The sequence below is a fragment of the Aulonocara stuartgranti genome, assembly GCF_965226115.1.
Source record: "Aulonocara stuartgranti genome assembly, chromosome: 23".
Taxonomy (NCBI): domain Eukaryota; kingdom Metazoa; phylum Chordata; class Actinopteri; order Cichliformes; family Cichlidae; genus Aulonocara; species Aulonocara stuartgranti.
This window is the reverse complement of record NC_138958.1, coordinates 41,259,077-41,272,556: the sequence shown is the minus strand read 5'-3', so window position 1 is coordinate 41,272,556 and position 13,480 is coordinate 41,259,077. Positions and strand designations below refer to the sequence as shown.

The window sequence follows — 13,480 nt, the reverse complement described above, 5'->3', positions numbered from 1 at the left end:
TTTCTAGAGTGATTATCTAAATGCCAAAAAATATAAGGATATTTATTTGTCACAAGGCTGATTGGTTTACTCTCCCTGCCATTACTGTCTGGTTGATTGACAGATATCACTTCTGCTCCGACAGGTGATTCCTGAGGACCTGATAGAAGACTGGATGTGGTTGTAACTATGGTAACATCAGGGTGGGGGGTATGGGCCCTCTCCCCCTGTGGCCTTGTGCTGGTCATCTGTTTATCCATGTGTCTGTCAGAGGAGCCTCACATCAAGCCTGCCGACTGCAGCAGAAAGGAACATCCTGTTGTTTCCTACCAAGGTGAGCAAAGAAACACACCACTGATAGAGTGGGGAGGAGGGCCACGAATGAAGTTAGGGCTCAAAAATGAAGGCACGCTTGCAAAATCAGGAACTTTGTACATTTTAATCACTTTAGTTTAGGCCCACCCCATCGTAGCAACTTATGTGCACATGCCAAACTGAACAAAGGCTCCAACCTAGCACCAAAGTTCATGCTGAAGGGAGACACTTTTTTAGCTGAAATAAGAGACTGTGTTGCTTGCACATTTACCCATTGTGAAAAGAGGACAACGTATTTATTTTCCACAAGACAATTTCTGTTTTCAAACAACATAATTTGTGTTGTTTTTTTTATGTAAGAGTACACACACAAATATATGAGAAAGCCGGCGAATTGAAAAGAGTCACGCACACAAAGGCCGTGTTTCTTTGAGCCCACTTTCAAAGTGATGATTTTCACATGCAGCCGGTTAGTCCACGTACCCAACATCAAGATCAGAGATCTTAACCTTGTCACACAACGATCGGGTTGTCATGCTGATGTTGACAATTAGGCAAACTTGTAGACATGCATGCGTTTCCTAGACTGTCTACAGTTCTCAAATTCAGGCTCTTTAAGCAGGTTGTTGTGAGCGAGCAGTGTGGTAGCCTTATTGTAAAATGGTAATCAAAATGCATCTTTTGCTTGAATAAGTGACGTAAAGGCTTTGGATTAAGGGTTGTATGAGGACCAACTGTATGCAAAAGGCTACATAAGATATACATTTTCGATTTAAATTAAAGTATAAAAAAACTGTATATGTCTGCCCCTTCTGATTTTATCACCCTACATTTTGATCATACTCTCATGTCAAACCATGGCTGCTAAACAGTGCTTTACTCCAGTGCTTCACTGAATAAGAACGTACATATATGGATCTAAAGATCCCTTGGTAATGTTTACTTTAACTTTGTATAATTTTTTCTTGGAAGCACAAGGAGGTTCTCTGGCCAGACCCTGCTACACAAACAATAAAGAGTCCCTGAAGCTGAAATGGTATCTTTGTGAAGGAGCTTTGGTTGGGTCACAAACATTTTATGGTCCTTTGTAAAGTTAAATAACGATTGCATAATTGTATAACAATCTTCACTTATCCACCAACTTTAAATCAATGCCATCTCTCAACATTTCATTCGCCGCTCTTTAAAAACTGATTTTCGTTGGGTTTGTATATTCAGCTATAACCACCACAGCAACAGCGATTGATTAGTTTGCATTCAAAAAATGCTCTCATGACAATTTATCAGCACAGCAACCTGGGTGCTTGCACAAAAGTCTTGTCCAAATCCATAAAAGCTTTAAACGTTTAGAATGTCATTTCACCTACTTTTGTTGCTCTAATCACTGCTGTCTAAACGCTGTTGCACGGCTTGTTCTATTGCTCTCACAGCCATATTGTAACCAACCATAAAACCCACAACAGTCTACAGCTTTTGAGAAATTATGTTTGTTAAATGCCACTGGAAATGGAAATAGACAAGGAACAGCAATAATAAATAATAATTATTTTTATCCTGGACAAGTTATGTTTCCGTCTGAAAAGAAGAGAAAAACACAGGACACAGAATGAAGATGATATAACAAGCAAAAGGTGAGTTTTAACTGATATAGAAATTGTAAAAATCATTAAAGAAACCAAAAAGGAACAACTGACAAAGGGAGACACAAAAAGCCACCATGTATAGCAAGGTAAAACGATAACAGCTGGAAGCAATCAGGGCATTGTAGTGGTGGAAAAAGACAAAGACAAGAGGTAAATAGAACACAAGAAAACAACAAACAATAAAATAAAGCAGGAAATGACACAAGAGCAGACAAGGAAGCACAGAATACACAGGAAATACACAGTAAATCTGAAGAAACGGACCAAAGAAACCAAGCATCTGAATTGGGAAGAAAGATGATTGAGAAAGATGATTATTTCAGAAACTGCTGATCTGCTGGATTTTCCCAAATAGGTATGCAGAACAGCATCTTTGCACCCTTGGAAGCACTCAGCTCTGCTGCAGCAGCAGAAGACCACACTGGGCAGTCAGCTAAGAACAGGAAACTGAGGTTACAATTATCACCAAAGTTAACAATGGGTCAGACTGGTGGTGGTATAATGGTGTGGCACACTTAATACCAGTCGATTGTTTAAACTCCGCAGCCTACCTGAGTCTTGCTGCTCACCATGTCTGTCCTTGTATAACCACAGTAGACCCATCGTCTGATGGCTGCTCCCAGCAGGATAAAGCTCATATCATCTGACACTGACTTCAAATCTAGCAACTGCGTGACTCTATCACATCCAAAATCTGCGAGGAACGTTTCCAGCATCTTGTTCAATTTATGCCATTAAGAATTCAAGTTCTTCTGGTGCCAAGAGCAGGTCTGACCTGACATCAGCAAGGTATCCCTAATATAGGATCCAGGTCCAGTAATAACAATGATCATTGCTGTAATCTTATTTTCTTTCCTGTGCTCATTTTGTTAAATAAAATTGCTAAAATGCAAAGAAGTTTACAAGCAGCAGACGGCAACTTACATAATGCAAAGTGTAATAATAATAATAATAATAATAAACTTTATTTATAAAGCACACTTAAAAACCAAGGGTATGCCAAGGTGCTTAACAAGTAAAATAGAGTATAGGAGGAGGATAATAGAAATAGGACCAAAGCAAGTACTAAATATGCAAACAGATAACTGTCACTAATACATAGGAAAGCAACAGGTACAGAGCAAACAAGAATTTAAATGAGCATAGAAGTGCATGATATAAAATCATAAAAGAAATATTAACTAGAGGGAAAGGCAAGATTGAATAAGTGGGTTTTTAATCGTGATTTGAACAGTGCAATGGAGTCAGATGCGCGGAGGTCGAGAGGAAGGGTATTCCACAGTACCGGGGCAGCCAGAGCAAACGCACGGTCACCCCGGGACTTCAGTCGAGATCTGGGTTGGGTCAGAAGTAGTTGAGTGGCAGATCTGAGTGTTCTAGCAGGAGTATGTGGTTTGAGAAGTTCACTAAGATAACTTGGCGCTAATTTATTAATAGTTTTGAAAGTAAGGAGTAATATTTTAAATTGAATACGGTACTTTATGGGCAGCCAATGCAGGCTAGCTAGGACAGGGGTAATATGGCAAAATTTCCTGGTACCAGTCAAAAGGCGGGCTGCTGCATTTTGGACTGTTTGCAGTTTGCAGTGTAGACAGTTCTGCAATCTGAAATGAAACTAGACGCTCTGTCAAGGCTCGGCTGTGTGGCAGGCAGGAGGAGGACCCAAACGCAAAACTCACAGACACGGGGATGAACTCAAAATCACAGCTTTAATGCTGGAATGGCAGAACATAAGAAATACAAAACTAAACTGGGAAAAGTAAACTAACATACGCGAAGAGACACAGGGAGATCCACACAACATGAGGGACGACGTCACGCTGAACAGAGGGAGACGCAGACAGAAATACACAGAGGGGCACACAGGGAGACATGAAGGGCAAGGGATCAAAACTAGAAGCCATAAAATAAAATCACACACAAGTACAATAATACGAAAATCACAAAGAACTAAAAACGCTGGGTCAGGAGACCCAGGACCGTGACAGTACCCCCCCCTCAAGGGCTGGCTCCAGACAGCCCAAACACAGAGAAACAAAACCAAACAGAAAACAACCCAGGGCGGGCGGCGGGGGCCCAGGACGGAGGGCTCGGAACAGAAAACAAAGAGCACAGAAAACACCGGAGCCCAAGAAAACAACCCAAAACACAGAGCAGTTCAGGGGGCCGACCGTGCGGAAGGCAACGGCGGAGACGCGGAAACAGTTCAGGAGGCCGGCCATGCGCAAGGCAACGGCGGCGACGCGGAAACAGTTCAGGAGGCCGGCCGCGCGCAAGGCAACGGCGGCGGCGAAGGAGACGACGGAGCAGTTCAGGAGGCCGACCGCGCGGAAGGCAGCGGCGGCGGCGAAGGAGACGACGGAGCAGTTCAGGAGGCCGACCGCGCGGAAGGCAGCGGCGGCGGCGAAGGAGACGACGGAGCAGTTCAGGAGGCCGACCGCGCGGACGGCAGCGGCGGCCCTCCAGTCCCAGGCGTGCCGGCCATGGCCCGGTGGGCGCAGGGCCAGACGAGGCAGCTGATGAGGATGCTGGACCAGACGAGGCAGCTGATGAGGATGCTGGACCAGACGAGGCAGCTGATGAGGATGCTGGACCAGACGAGGCAGCTGATGAGGATGCTGGACCAGACGAGGCAGCTGATGAGGATGCTGGACCAGACGAGGCAGCTGATGAGGATGCTGGACCAGACGAAGCAGCTGATGAGGATGCTGGACCAGACGAAGCAGCTGATGAGGATGCTGGACCAGACGAAGCAGCTGAAGAGGAGGCTGCGGCAGACGAAGGCTCTGAAGAGGAGGCTGCGGCAGACGAAGGCTCTGAAGAGGAGGCTGCGGCAGACGAAGGCTCTGAAGAGGCTGCAGCAGACGAAGACTCGGAGGCCGGGCCAGGCGAGGTTGCAGAGGCTGAGGCCGGGCCAGGCGAGGTTGCAGAGGCTGAGGCCGGGCCAGGCGAGGTTGCAGAGGCTGAGGCCGGGCCAGGCGTAGCAGAAGCACAGGCGGATGTAGCCGGGCCAGGTGATGACGAGGCGGTCGCAGATGGCGGCTGGACAGGCTCCTCGGGCCCTCCAGCTGATGCGGCGTGAGGCTGAACGGGCCCCTCGGACCCTCCAGCGGAGACAGGAGGCTGAACGGGCCCCTCGGACCCTCCAGCGGAGACCGGAGGCTGAACGGGCCCCTCGGACCCTCCAGCGGAGACCGGAGGCTGAACGGGCCCTTCGGACCCTCCAGCGGAGACAGGAGGCTGAACGGGCCTCTCGGACCCTCCAGCGGAGACGAGGAGGTGCTGGCCGGGCTCACTGGAACCCCCAGCGGATGAGGCAGATGGCGGCGTGGGAGCCACGGAGTCCTGGATGAGCTCATCCGAGCTTCCAGCAGGAGCTGATGTAGAGCCAGAGAGGTTTGGGACCCCTGGCTGAATGTTAAGCCGAACAGAAGACCGTATTGCTATCGGGGACTGGGCCAATGGTTCAGGTGCGAGCTGAGCTGCTGGACACACGGGGACCTGAGCTGCTGGACACACGGGGACCTGAGCTGCTGGACACACGGGGACCTGAGCTGCTGGACACACGGGGACCTGAGCTGCTGGACACACGGGGACCTGAGCTGCTAACGGTGGAGAAGTAAATGACTGCACAGGGGACTGAACTGATGTCTGTAGTAACGGTGGTGGTGAGAGTGGAGTAGGTGGTGGAGTTAATGACTTCACAGGGGAATGAACTAGAGGTAGTGATGGTTGTGGTGCTGGTGGTTGAGTGGGTGACTGCACTGGGGACTGCACTGGGGACTGCACTGGGGACTGCACTGGGGACGGCTGCGAGGGGGCTAACTGAGCTGTGAAGGGCTGCGAGGGAGCTAACTGAGCTGTGAAGGGCTGCGAGGGAGCTAACTGAGCTGTCGATAAGGCTGATGATTCCTCTACCAACTGAGCTATTGACTGGGCTAAGGATTGAAATAAGGTTTGTAGTAAGTCAGGCTGTGGATGTGACTGTGCTATGGGAAGCGAGGCTGAATGTGGTGGAGGTGGCGACTGAGCTTCGGGCCGGGCGGCTAACAGAGCTTCGGGCCGGGCGGCTAACAGAGCTTGGGGCGAAAATGGTGGTGGTGGAGTGGGTGTCTGGGCTACAGACGGCTTCTGAGCAGGAAACACAGGACACTGAGCTACAGGTGGCTGCTGAGCAGGTGACACTGGAGACTGAGCTACAGACGGCTGCTGAGCAGGGGACTGAGCTGAAAGCGGACGGGCAGCTGACTGAATAAACATAGCTCCAGAATAAACAGTTCCAGATGAAACAGTCTTAACTCCTGGGTCCGAAGGAGCATCAGAAGCACAGTCTTTTGAACTACAGTGGAAACGATCGCTCTCAAAATAAATACTGTCGTTTTCTGGAACAGGAGAAACAGAAGATCTAGAGTTCATGAAGCCGACGTTAGCGGCCTTGGGGGAAACGGTACGTTTATCCCTCGACACAGAAGGCGAACGTAGGGGGACTTTGTCACTCACCCTAGGCGGTTGGTCGAGAAGAGTCCCAGGCTCCTGCTGTGAAGTGGAAACGCTGGGTGAGTCGGGCGGCACGATAATAATCCCTAACATCTTGTAGAAGGCTTGTGCAGGCGTGAGCTGATTGCTTGCAGGCTCGTAGTAATCCTCCCGGGACCGGCTGGAGCGTTTTCTGCGAGACCTGGGCGTCCGCGGAGAGGAAGCAGGTGAGTGGACCGAAGGGTAAGCAGCTAGTGAGGAGCGGCAGCACGGAGGCCCTCCAAGCACTAGCCGAGTCCCGTCAAAACGGGAGCTGCGCTTCCACGGTGAGTCCGCTGGATCCATTACTGGTGACGTCGTACTGTCAAGGCTCGGCTGTGTGGCAGGCAGGAGGAGGACCCAAACGCAAAACTCACAGACACGGGGATGAACTCAAAATCACAGCTTTAATGCTGGAATGGCAGAACATAAGAAATACAAAACTAAACTGGGAAAAGTAAACTAACATACGCGAAGAGACACAGGGAGATCCACACAACATGAGGGACGACGTCACGCTGAACAGAGGGAGACGCAGACAGAAATACACAGAGGGGCACACAGGGAGACATGAAGGGCAAGGGATCAAAACTAGAAGCCATAAAATAAAATCACACACAAGTACAATAATACGAAAATCACAAAGAACTAAAAACGCTGGGTCAGGAGACCCAGGACCGTGACACGCTCTTAGTTAATTGGCTCTTTTGTTGCAAGAATGAGTGTCGATTTCTGATTCCCTGTAGTTAACTAATTTCTTCTTAAAAGAGAAAGTCCAAGAAACAAGTCGCTTCTCCTTGTCAGCTGTCAGATTGGTATTTTGAATGAGAGACTTAGACTGCCTGCCCTTGTCCGCTTTGCAGCAGCTCATTATGTACACAGGGAAGTGCACAAAAGCAATTTGGATTCAATAGCTCTCTGAAAATCACTGCTGTTCAAGTGATGGTTTGTATTCATGTTGTTTTGTTGCCCTCTTTCAGAGCTATTCAAAGCAGAACTGAGACCAGACAAGAATGATAGTTCAGTTTCTAATAAGCATCTTGACACGCTGGTGCTCATAACCTTTCAATTTGTTGTTTTATGTGACATTAATTGAGATTAACCAATACAAAGTGTGAAGCGTGACTTTAATATAAGGTTGTGAAATCTGGCAGCACTATGAACTCTTAGTTGGAATTAATTTGCATTCATAAGGATTTGTTGGAATTGTGTTTATCTCATGCATCGAGGCTTACAAAAGACACGTTGAAAGTTGAAACTGTGCTTGGCAATTTCTGCAAAAAAATTGAATGTAAAGATTTATGTGAAATTAATAAAGGTGTTGATGTTGTGTCTGCAGCATGGCCTCATTAAATGCTCTTCTTCAGCTGTCTAATGACTGTGAAAGGGCCTTTGATGTCATTATTTTGACTGGATGTCAGTTTACATTCAGCTCAAAGTGTTTGCCTGGCAAACCGTGCTGCTTTTGTTGTTGATACATTTTTTTTCCCACAAGCTGGCTATCAAATGAGAGGAACAGGCATTTAGTCCTGAGAGGCAGCAGTAATTTGCTCTGAAACATTGCGGGAAGCATTCATTTGTATGTGGTTTGTTCGCCCTCCCCGAAGCTCATGTAAAACAGCTAAAGCAACTTTATTTACCGTTCAGTTCTGATTGGCTGTCATACTGCTCAGGTGGTGGTTTTCAATTAAGGGCATGTAATATCAACCATGATAGACTAAAGTTATAAAGAACTTTCAAAACAAAGTTCTTGATAAGATGGAAAAGTCTTAAGCCACCCCTCATTTCTTTATATTTTGCTTAAAGGGAGGCAGACATACTTATCTTTTAAATTGGTTTTGAGCAATGTTTCTTCAGGATTGGATGTTGTCTTTTTCACATGTTTTTAGCCCAGTCCTTGTACTTGACCTGGCAAAAAAGGCACCTTACTCAAGCGATGAACCAGTGTTGGGTCTACACACAATGGACAACTTAGGAAAGATCAAAATTTTAATTGGTTCTTTGTGTATCTTTAGGCACTTTGCGACTAGCAACCCGTTACAAAACAAATAATTTGTTCCCATTTGTTTAATAGAAAGACATAAAATTGTAGGTGTGTCCCAAAGAGCTACAATGTAAAGGTCTGTAATATCTCAGTATGGTATGCAATGTGTCCTTAAAAAAATCTGAGACAACTGCACAAGTTGAGAGAAAAAAGTAAAGACCTGACAGATATACCTTACTTATCTTATTACTTTGACATTGAACAGTCTTATGTAATGGTAAATTTATGTTGTTGAATTCAAGATAAATTATTTCAAGAGATTGCTAATTAATTAGAACAAGTAATATAATATGAAAATTGGGAGACTTCCAGATCTTTATTTCCTACCCTATAATTTTGGAAAATAAATCAGTACTTTCAGTCTGTTTAAAAGCCTCCTTTCTGGTCTTAGGCCCTACGATTAAAGATGAGTTGTAAAGTTGGCAAAAGGCAAACACTGGATAATGGATCTTTTTCATCTTCTTCTCTTGTCTCTCATATTTCATGTTATCATCTCCTGATTTTCCTTTCACTTACTTTTATACTCTTTCTTCTTATTTTTTTCCCCTCACTCCTTATCATTTGATTATTTGTGCATCCAGCACTGAGGTCTTGGGTGTCTGAGTTCTCACATCCAGGTGCAAAGGACTTCTCCCAACTTGCTTTGGACCTGAGACGAAACCAGCTTGTTGTAGGAGCAAGGTACCAAATAGCATGCATTACTCAAACAGTAATCATACAGCATGTTACTAGCATACAGTGGTGTAAAGTGGATACATGATGTGTCATCATAGAAGCGTGCCAGCGTTCATATCCTGGACAAGCCCCCAATTCTTACATGATGATATTTCTGGACATAAACACGGGAAATACACACAACATTTATTTTTTTAAATTAAAACACAAAGTCCCGAAAGCCCAAAGACAGCACTAAAGGGTAAAGACAGCTCTTAAATGGAGTAAAAAGACCCAAAAGGAAGAAGAAAAAATCCAGCAACACAAGCTATACAGTTATTTTGCCCAGGCGGCACAAATGTGTTTTGATCAAACTGTGTCTGGACAGAAGTTGGGAGATACTAGAGGATAACATTTATATGCTGTACACTGCTACTGTGAGCAGTCTGTTGTTTTTTCTTTTACAGAAATTTCCTCTTCAGACTGAGTTTGAATAATACCTCCCTCATACAGGTAAGGTTAAGACTACACAAAAATGAACTACTGTCAAAGACATTTTATTTTTAAACATTTTAACAGTATCTCTTATTAAATATAAAAGGTCCAATATAAAAAAAAAAACATTCTACAATTGAACATTTCTCCTCAGGCAACAGAATGGGCATCCGATGAAGACACAAAGCGCTCATGTCAGAGCAAAGGCAAATCTGAGGTATTGTGCTGTGACTGAAATACAGATATTTGTCTGTGTATTCAGAAACATATTACGTTAGACTGGATTATGTTATTATATGATTATATTATATTGGACATTTTGATGACATGTCATGAAACAGTAAAACTGAGTTCTGGCGTATTTGTCTGCAGGGTGAATGCCAAAACTATGTACGGGTTTTGCTGATAAGCGGAAGGACGCTCTTCACATGTGGGACCAATGCTTTTACCCCGGTCTGCATAACCAGACAGGTTAGTAAAATGGCAGTTTTTGCACTTAAGTAGAATTAATGAAACTATATGACAAGAAAATACATATTTTATAGTCTAAAATCCTTTTGGGGTAATTAAAAGAAAGGCAATTATAAGTTGCTAGAGCTCAATGTAAAATGGAAAAAGGACATGGAATTTAAAAAGGATAAAATCAAGAAATCTGACAATAAAAGTCATTTTCTTCTAGTCACTTTGATTAGCTAATTTATCTTTTCTCTATATATTTTGTAATTATATTTAGTAATTATAAATAGTTTTGGTGCCTTTGTGATCCTCAGATGTCTTCAGCAGCTTTGTGCATTTGGGAAATGATAGAAACTGAAGATTACATTATTAAAAGTTTTGAAATTCATTAAAAGTTTTGAAATAATGTGAATAAAGCGATAAAAACAGAAAGAACAAATCGCTTGTCAACCCACTAAAATAGCAGGAAATGCTTAGTTCAGTTTTCCCTTCTTTTCGTCAGATTTCTAACCTCAGCCAGGTGTTAGACACTGTGAACGGTGTTGCCCGATGTCCCTACGACCCGCGTCACAACTCCACTGCCATGATCACAGAAAAGGGCGAGCTGTATGCTGCCACAGTGATTGATTTCTCTGGACGTGACCCAGTGATCTACAGGAGCCTGGGCAACATGCCGCCCCTGCGCACCGCCCAGTACAACTCTAAATGGCTCAACGGTTAACAAAGCACCACAAAGTTTGTCCTTTTCATCACTCTTTCGTTGGTCCATCACGCTGACCTGTGTCTCTGCCTCTTCTATTCTTCTAGAGCCTCATTTTGTGTCTGTTTATGAGATTGGTCGTTTTGCGTACTTCTTCTTGAGGGAAACTGCGGTGGAAAATGACTGTGGGAAAATGGTGTTCTCTCGAGTGGCTCGGGTCTGTAAGAATGATATGGGTGGACGCTTTCTATTGGAGGACACCTGGACCACCTTCATGAAGGCTCGCCTCAACTGCTCACGCTCAGGAGAAATCCCCTTTTACTACAACGAGCTCCAGAGCACCTTCTACTTACCTGAGCAAGATCTGATTTATGGCATTTTTACCACTAATGTGTGAGTTCTGTTTGTTAATAATGTCATTTCATAGACTTTATGTCACAGTCTGGCGAGGGCAGACTGTATGAATTGACAAGAAGGACCCAAAATGCAGACTCCAAGGAACAGGGAACAACACTTGAATGTTAACAAAAAGCAAGCCGTTTAATATGGCTGGTAAAAAAGGAACAAACAAAGGGCAAGGCAGACTGAAGTAAAACTAACATTACCCTAAACTGGGAGAACTAAACAAACAACAAGAAAAACCTAGACATGAAACTTGGAAACATGGCGTGGCCAACAGACGACCTGACAAAGAATGACCAGAACACACCGACTAAATACACACAGGAGGATAATGAGGGAAATGGAAACACATGGAGAAACAGCTGACACACATGAACATAACAACGTCACAAGAGGAGAGTAAAACTAAAAACATTGAACATAGGAACACCGGACCCCTTCAAAATAAAACAGGAAACATAATGCAGACATGACAATATGAGACTCACAGACATGAAACACATGAAGGGCAAGGGAGACTTCACAGGGGTTGAAAACACAAGGGGGAACTGATAAGCAAATGAACATAGGAAACCTAATGAGCTTAAACATATAAACATCAAAATGAACTAAAACTCAAAACACTGGGTCACTAGGTCATAGAGTATATCCTCCTGAGAACCAGTCTGTTCATTTATGTCCTCTTTAATGGACGTTTGTTTTTGGTCAATATATTTTGACTTATTTGAGCTACCCTAATAAGTCCTGTTGTTTTCAAAAGTGTGTTTGGGTGGCCTCTTTCAGCTCCAAATAGGCAGGACATCACAAAAAAGTTACAATGAAAGAAACTTTCCTCGGTTCTCAGGAGGATATGAAAGAAAGATGCACTCACTGTAGCCTCACCAACAAATTTTGTGTTTTTGCTGTTACCAGCTTGCTTAACGTGGCTAAATATAGACACAAGGATGGAGTGCTAAGCTAGCTATTGAAAGCTAGCTAGGTTAGCAAATTGTGTTCCACTGATACACATGCTGCCACACTGACACACTGTCAGTGTCTGTATATAAGCATGTGTTTTGCTATGTTCAATTTTAAACTTGCATTTATTTAATATAAATTAACACTGTCGCTAATAGTCCTTTTGCAACAGTAGTCATTAGCCAATTTGTCCTAAATACAATCAATAATGCATAGAATTGACTCAAAAGAGTTAGACAGCCTGTTAGTACAATGAACTACCCAGAAGGCAATACTGTCTGTCACATAATTTCACAAAATTGGTGGAAAATATGGGCATGAATTAGCTGAGGTGAGACTATAGCTAGCAGCTACAGTTGTCTGTGCACCTACAGGTCACTCCAGGTCTACACAACCTTAATTACACATAGCTTTAAAGCATTTGTTCCTGGACAGCTGCCATGTACTTTGTCATTGTCTATAAAAACCAAGACAGGTTATTATACTGTGCTAGAAATGTGCTTTTTTCTTCTTTAAAGTCGTAAATGTTAACACATTGGCCATTAAAGGAACTGGATTATTTTGGCACTTGTACATTGCCTTATTTAAAGCCAAGTAAAAAACACTTGGTTTGGTAAGTTACAGTGATATTGTGTACATTAGTCTTTTTCTGGCTAATATACCTAGACAGCATTTTGAGGCTTTTTAATAAAACTTTGACCAAAAGTACTAACTATTAATATCTCTTATCATGTTTGTATGAAAGGTAATTTATTTTGGCAAATGTGTCCTCTCGCATATCAGCTGTGCCACTGGGGCTTGCTTTAAGACTACACACTAATGTTTATTCCATAGAGTAGTTTCAACTGAGGCAACTAAAAGGTTATGTTTGTATTTTACTGTTAAAATAGAAATATGTGCTTTTCTGTAGAGATGTGCTCAAGAATGTTTGCTTTCCTTCACATTCATTAGCTAAGACCTGAGCATTGTAATTTCCTGTGCTTCTCTAGAAACAGCATATCAGCTTCTGCTGTCTGTGCTTTTAATCTGAGCGCCATCACCCAAGCCTTCAATGGCCCATTTCGATACCAGGAGAACCCGCGCACTGCTTGGCTGGCCACTCCAAACCCTATACCCAACTTTCAGGTAACTCATTTCAAAACATGGACAATGACAAAGAATTCAGACCTCTTCATACATATGTATTTTTCTCTGAGAACATGAGGTTGGTGAGGACACTAAAGCAAACAGCTTTATCTTGCCACAGTTGCCCAGCAATTCCACGAAGGCTTGTAAAGAAATTTTCAAAAGACTGACATCCACTTCATCACTCTGTGCTGA

At 43.8% G+C, this 13,480-nt stretch overlaps 1 protein-coding gene across 7 annotated transcripts in view; it reads left to right on the top strand.

Moving 5' to 3' along the window:
* Nucleotides 1-13,480, top strand: part of LOC309700734 (semaphorin-5B-like) — a 50,903-nt gene that overhangs the window by 23,238 nt on the left and 14,185 nt on the right. For all 7 annotated transcript variants that reach the window (XR_014274733.1, XM_082524510.1, XM_082524511.1 and 4 more), the window contains 8 exons: nucleotides 125-313; nucleotides 9,078-9,177; nucleotides 9,618-9,663; nucleotides 9,800-9,862; nucleotides 10,018-10,116; nucleotides 10,604-10,817; nucleotides 10,909-11,194; nucleotides 13,150-13,285. Coding sequence is in view for 6 of the 7 variants with exons in the window: in XM_082524510.1 (XP_082380636.1) it covers nucleotides 169-313; nucleotides 9,078-9,177; nucleotides 9,618-9,663; nucleotides 9,800-9,862; nucleotides 10,018-10,116; nucleotides 10,604-10,817; nucleotides 10,909-11,194; nucleotides 13,150-13,285 (1,089 nt within the window). In the remaining variant the exon portion in view is untranslated. The remainder of the gene's footprint in view (nucleotides 1-124; nucleotides 314-9,077; nucleotides 9,178-9,617; nucleotides 9,664-9,799; nucleotides 9,863-10,017; nucleotides 10,117-10,603; nucleotides 10,818-10,908; nucleotides 11,195-13,149; nucleotides 13,286-13,480) is intronic.